This window comes from Chiloscyllium plagiosum, chromosome 41, assembly GCF_004010195.1.
Source record: "Chiloscyllium plagiosum isolate BGI_BamShark_2017 chromosome 41, ASM401019v2, whole genome shotgun sequence".
Classification (NCBI taxonomy): Eukaryota; Metazoa; Chordata; class Chondrichthyes; order Orectolobiformes; family Hemiscylliidae; genus Chiloscyllium; species Chiloscyllium plagiosum.
In genome coordinates this window covers 20,146,264-20,148,644 of record NC_057750.1, presented here as the reverse complement: position 1 = coordinate 20,148,644, position 2,381 = coordinate 20,146,264, and the positions used below count along the sequence as shown (strand labels likewise).

The 2,381-nt window shown below is 48.3% G+C and overlaps 1 protein-coding gene across 3 annotated transcripts in view; it reads left to right on the top strand.

The window, feature by feature from the left end:
* The window catches only part of LOC122542926 (palmitoyltransferase ZDHHC5-like), a 60,161-nt gene extending 58,016 nt beyond the window's left edge, over window positions 1–2,145 (top strand). For all 3 annotated transcript variants that reach the window (XM_043681072.1, XM_043681070.1, XM_043681071.1), the window contains one exon: window positions 804–2,145. In XM_043681072.1, the coding sequence (XP_043537007.1) occupies window positions 804–993 (190 nt within the window). In that variant the 3' untranslated portion in view covers window positions 994–2,145. The remainder of the gene's footprint in view (window positions 1–803) is intronic.
* Window positions 2,146–2,381: the final 236 nt, after the last annotated feature.

Below are 2,381 nucleotides of genomic sequence, written 5' to 3'. Positions count from 1 at the left end.
CCCACCTTGTCTCAGTCAAATCCATCGAATTCAGCACCGCCTTCCTGACCTGCAATCTTCTTCCTGACCTCTCTGTCCCCACTCCACTCCGGCCTATCACCCTCACCTTAACCTCCCTCCACCTATCGTATTTCCGGCGCCCCTCCCCCAAGTCCCTCCTCCCTACCTTTTATCTTAGCCTGCTGGACACACTTTCCTCATTCCTGAAGAAGGGCTTATGCCTGAAACGTCGATTCTCCTGTTCCCTGGATGCTGCCTGACCTGCTGCACTTTTCCAACAACACATTTCCAGCTCTGATCACATTCCAGTGACCTCAGATTTATAGAGAAAGGAAATGATCCAGGACTCGAAATAAGACAAGACTTAGGAACGGAAGTAGGCCATTCAGCCCACTGAGTCTATGCTGCCACTTATTAGATCCATCATGATCTCACTAATCCTCAATTCCACTTCCCTGCCTTTTCCCCCCTAACCCTTAACTCCCTTACTGAATAAAACCCTCTCTCCATGTCAGCCTTGTATATACTTAACCACCCAGCCTCAACAGCTCTTTAGAAGATAACTCCTTCTAAATAGAGATCCCAGGTTTACAGAGAGGGAGGAAATCTGTGTAGATACCTGCCCCTCTTCACTGTTTAGTGATCCCTGAGCCAGAGAGATGGTAAATCAGCCAGGATTCCTGCTGACACTGGGTATTAATGAGGGGGAACACAATCAGGGAGATGTTCTACATTGTATTTAACCTGTGCTGTACCTTCGCCTTGCTTGCTTTACTTACGGACTTGGCTTTTCTTTTTAACAGGGATGAAGTGAGGATGAAAGGTTCCCACAACAAAAGCAATGGACAGCCCAAAAGTCTGAGCAAGGCAGACTCGCGGCAGACGTCAACACCTCCTTGCCCTGGGGCTGCCAGTGGAGCACCTCTCAGCCCCAGTAAAGGTGTGAAAAAAGTCTCAGGAGTTGGAGGGACCACCTATGAAATCTCTGTGTGAGACCAAGCAAGGCGGAGAGAGAGAGAGAGAGAAACTGAGGCACCTCATAAAAGACTCTTGGACACAGTCAGCGGGGACTGAATCTCAAGTTGACAAGACTTTAATTCCTTTGGGATCTGGAAGGAGAATGTAAGGAGAGGAAAGCTGAACACTGGAGAGCTCTCCTAATCCTCCTCCATGACCTGCTTAAACGCGGGTGGGAATCCTTCTATGCGTAAATCCAAGTTTTAGCCATTTGTAAGTTTTAAGGAGAGAAAGAGAGAACCACCATCCCCTCCCCACAGCCCCCACAAACATGTGCGCACATACATGTACAGGAGAGCCATGAGAGGGATGCAACAGTGTGTGACAGGGTCTAGTGGGGAGGGGGGCAAGGTGTGCTGGAAAGGGTCTGAGTGGGACAAGGTGGATGGAGAGGGATTTGCAGCTTCCTCTCCATCCTAAGGGGAGGAGAACTTGCGTGGTTTTTTAATTCTGTTTAATGTTCCACCCGATCTCCCTCCTTTTTTCTCTCTCTCTCGCTCTCTCTTATGCAAGTCTGAGAGTTCGATCACTGAGGAGCCGACAATGTGCAATCAACGGGAGGGGGTGGAGGGTGGGGTGGGGGTGTTTAAAGGACAGAAGCCTAAAGGAAAAAAGCAAAGACTTTTGAAAAACAAAAGGAATTTTTTATATATATATATAAATAATTAAAGGGATTATTTACTCTCTATCCTTCCAGTGGTGGAAAGGCTGAAACTATTAACACTCCCTTGCAATGGGGGGGAAGCAGGGGTGGGATGTTATGAGCCGTTGCAAAGGAGGAGTAGGAGCCTGAGGCTGGCGTTGGAGCAAGTGGGTGACGTGGGGAGGGAGAGAAGGTGACATTTCACAGAGTGGTGTCTCCCTCATGCTGCTTGTCCTTCTCACTTTACTCTGACTGCTCACATTGCACCTTTTTTAAAACCACCTTCCCCCACCGCCCAGAACCCCACTTTGGAGGACATGCCCTGGACAAGTCTCGCCTATGCTCCCAGTTGTGACTATCTTGATCAGAGTTCAGAATCTCAGCAGCGTTGGGAGTTTTCTGAAGGAGGCATGAGGTCTGTGGCTGTGGAAACATCTTGATGTGAATATAATAAATATTTTCAAAATAAGCTATTAAATAGAAAAGGAAAATTTACGGTGGATTTTGTCTGAAGACAGTGTGGGAGCCTTAAACTTCTGAGTTGTTTACTCTGAGCCCACTTCTCTCCACCCCTTTCCAGAATGTGCTGCTGCTCCTGCGTGTCACTCGGTTCCTTGCCTCTCGCTGCATTTCACTAAGTGGCATGCCAGACAGGAGGTCTGGGCAAGGGCATAACTGTTTACCACCAACAATGCTGCTTCCCACAAAATCCAGTTTGTGC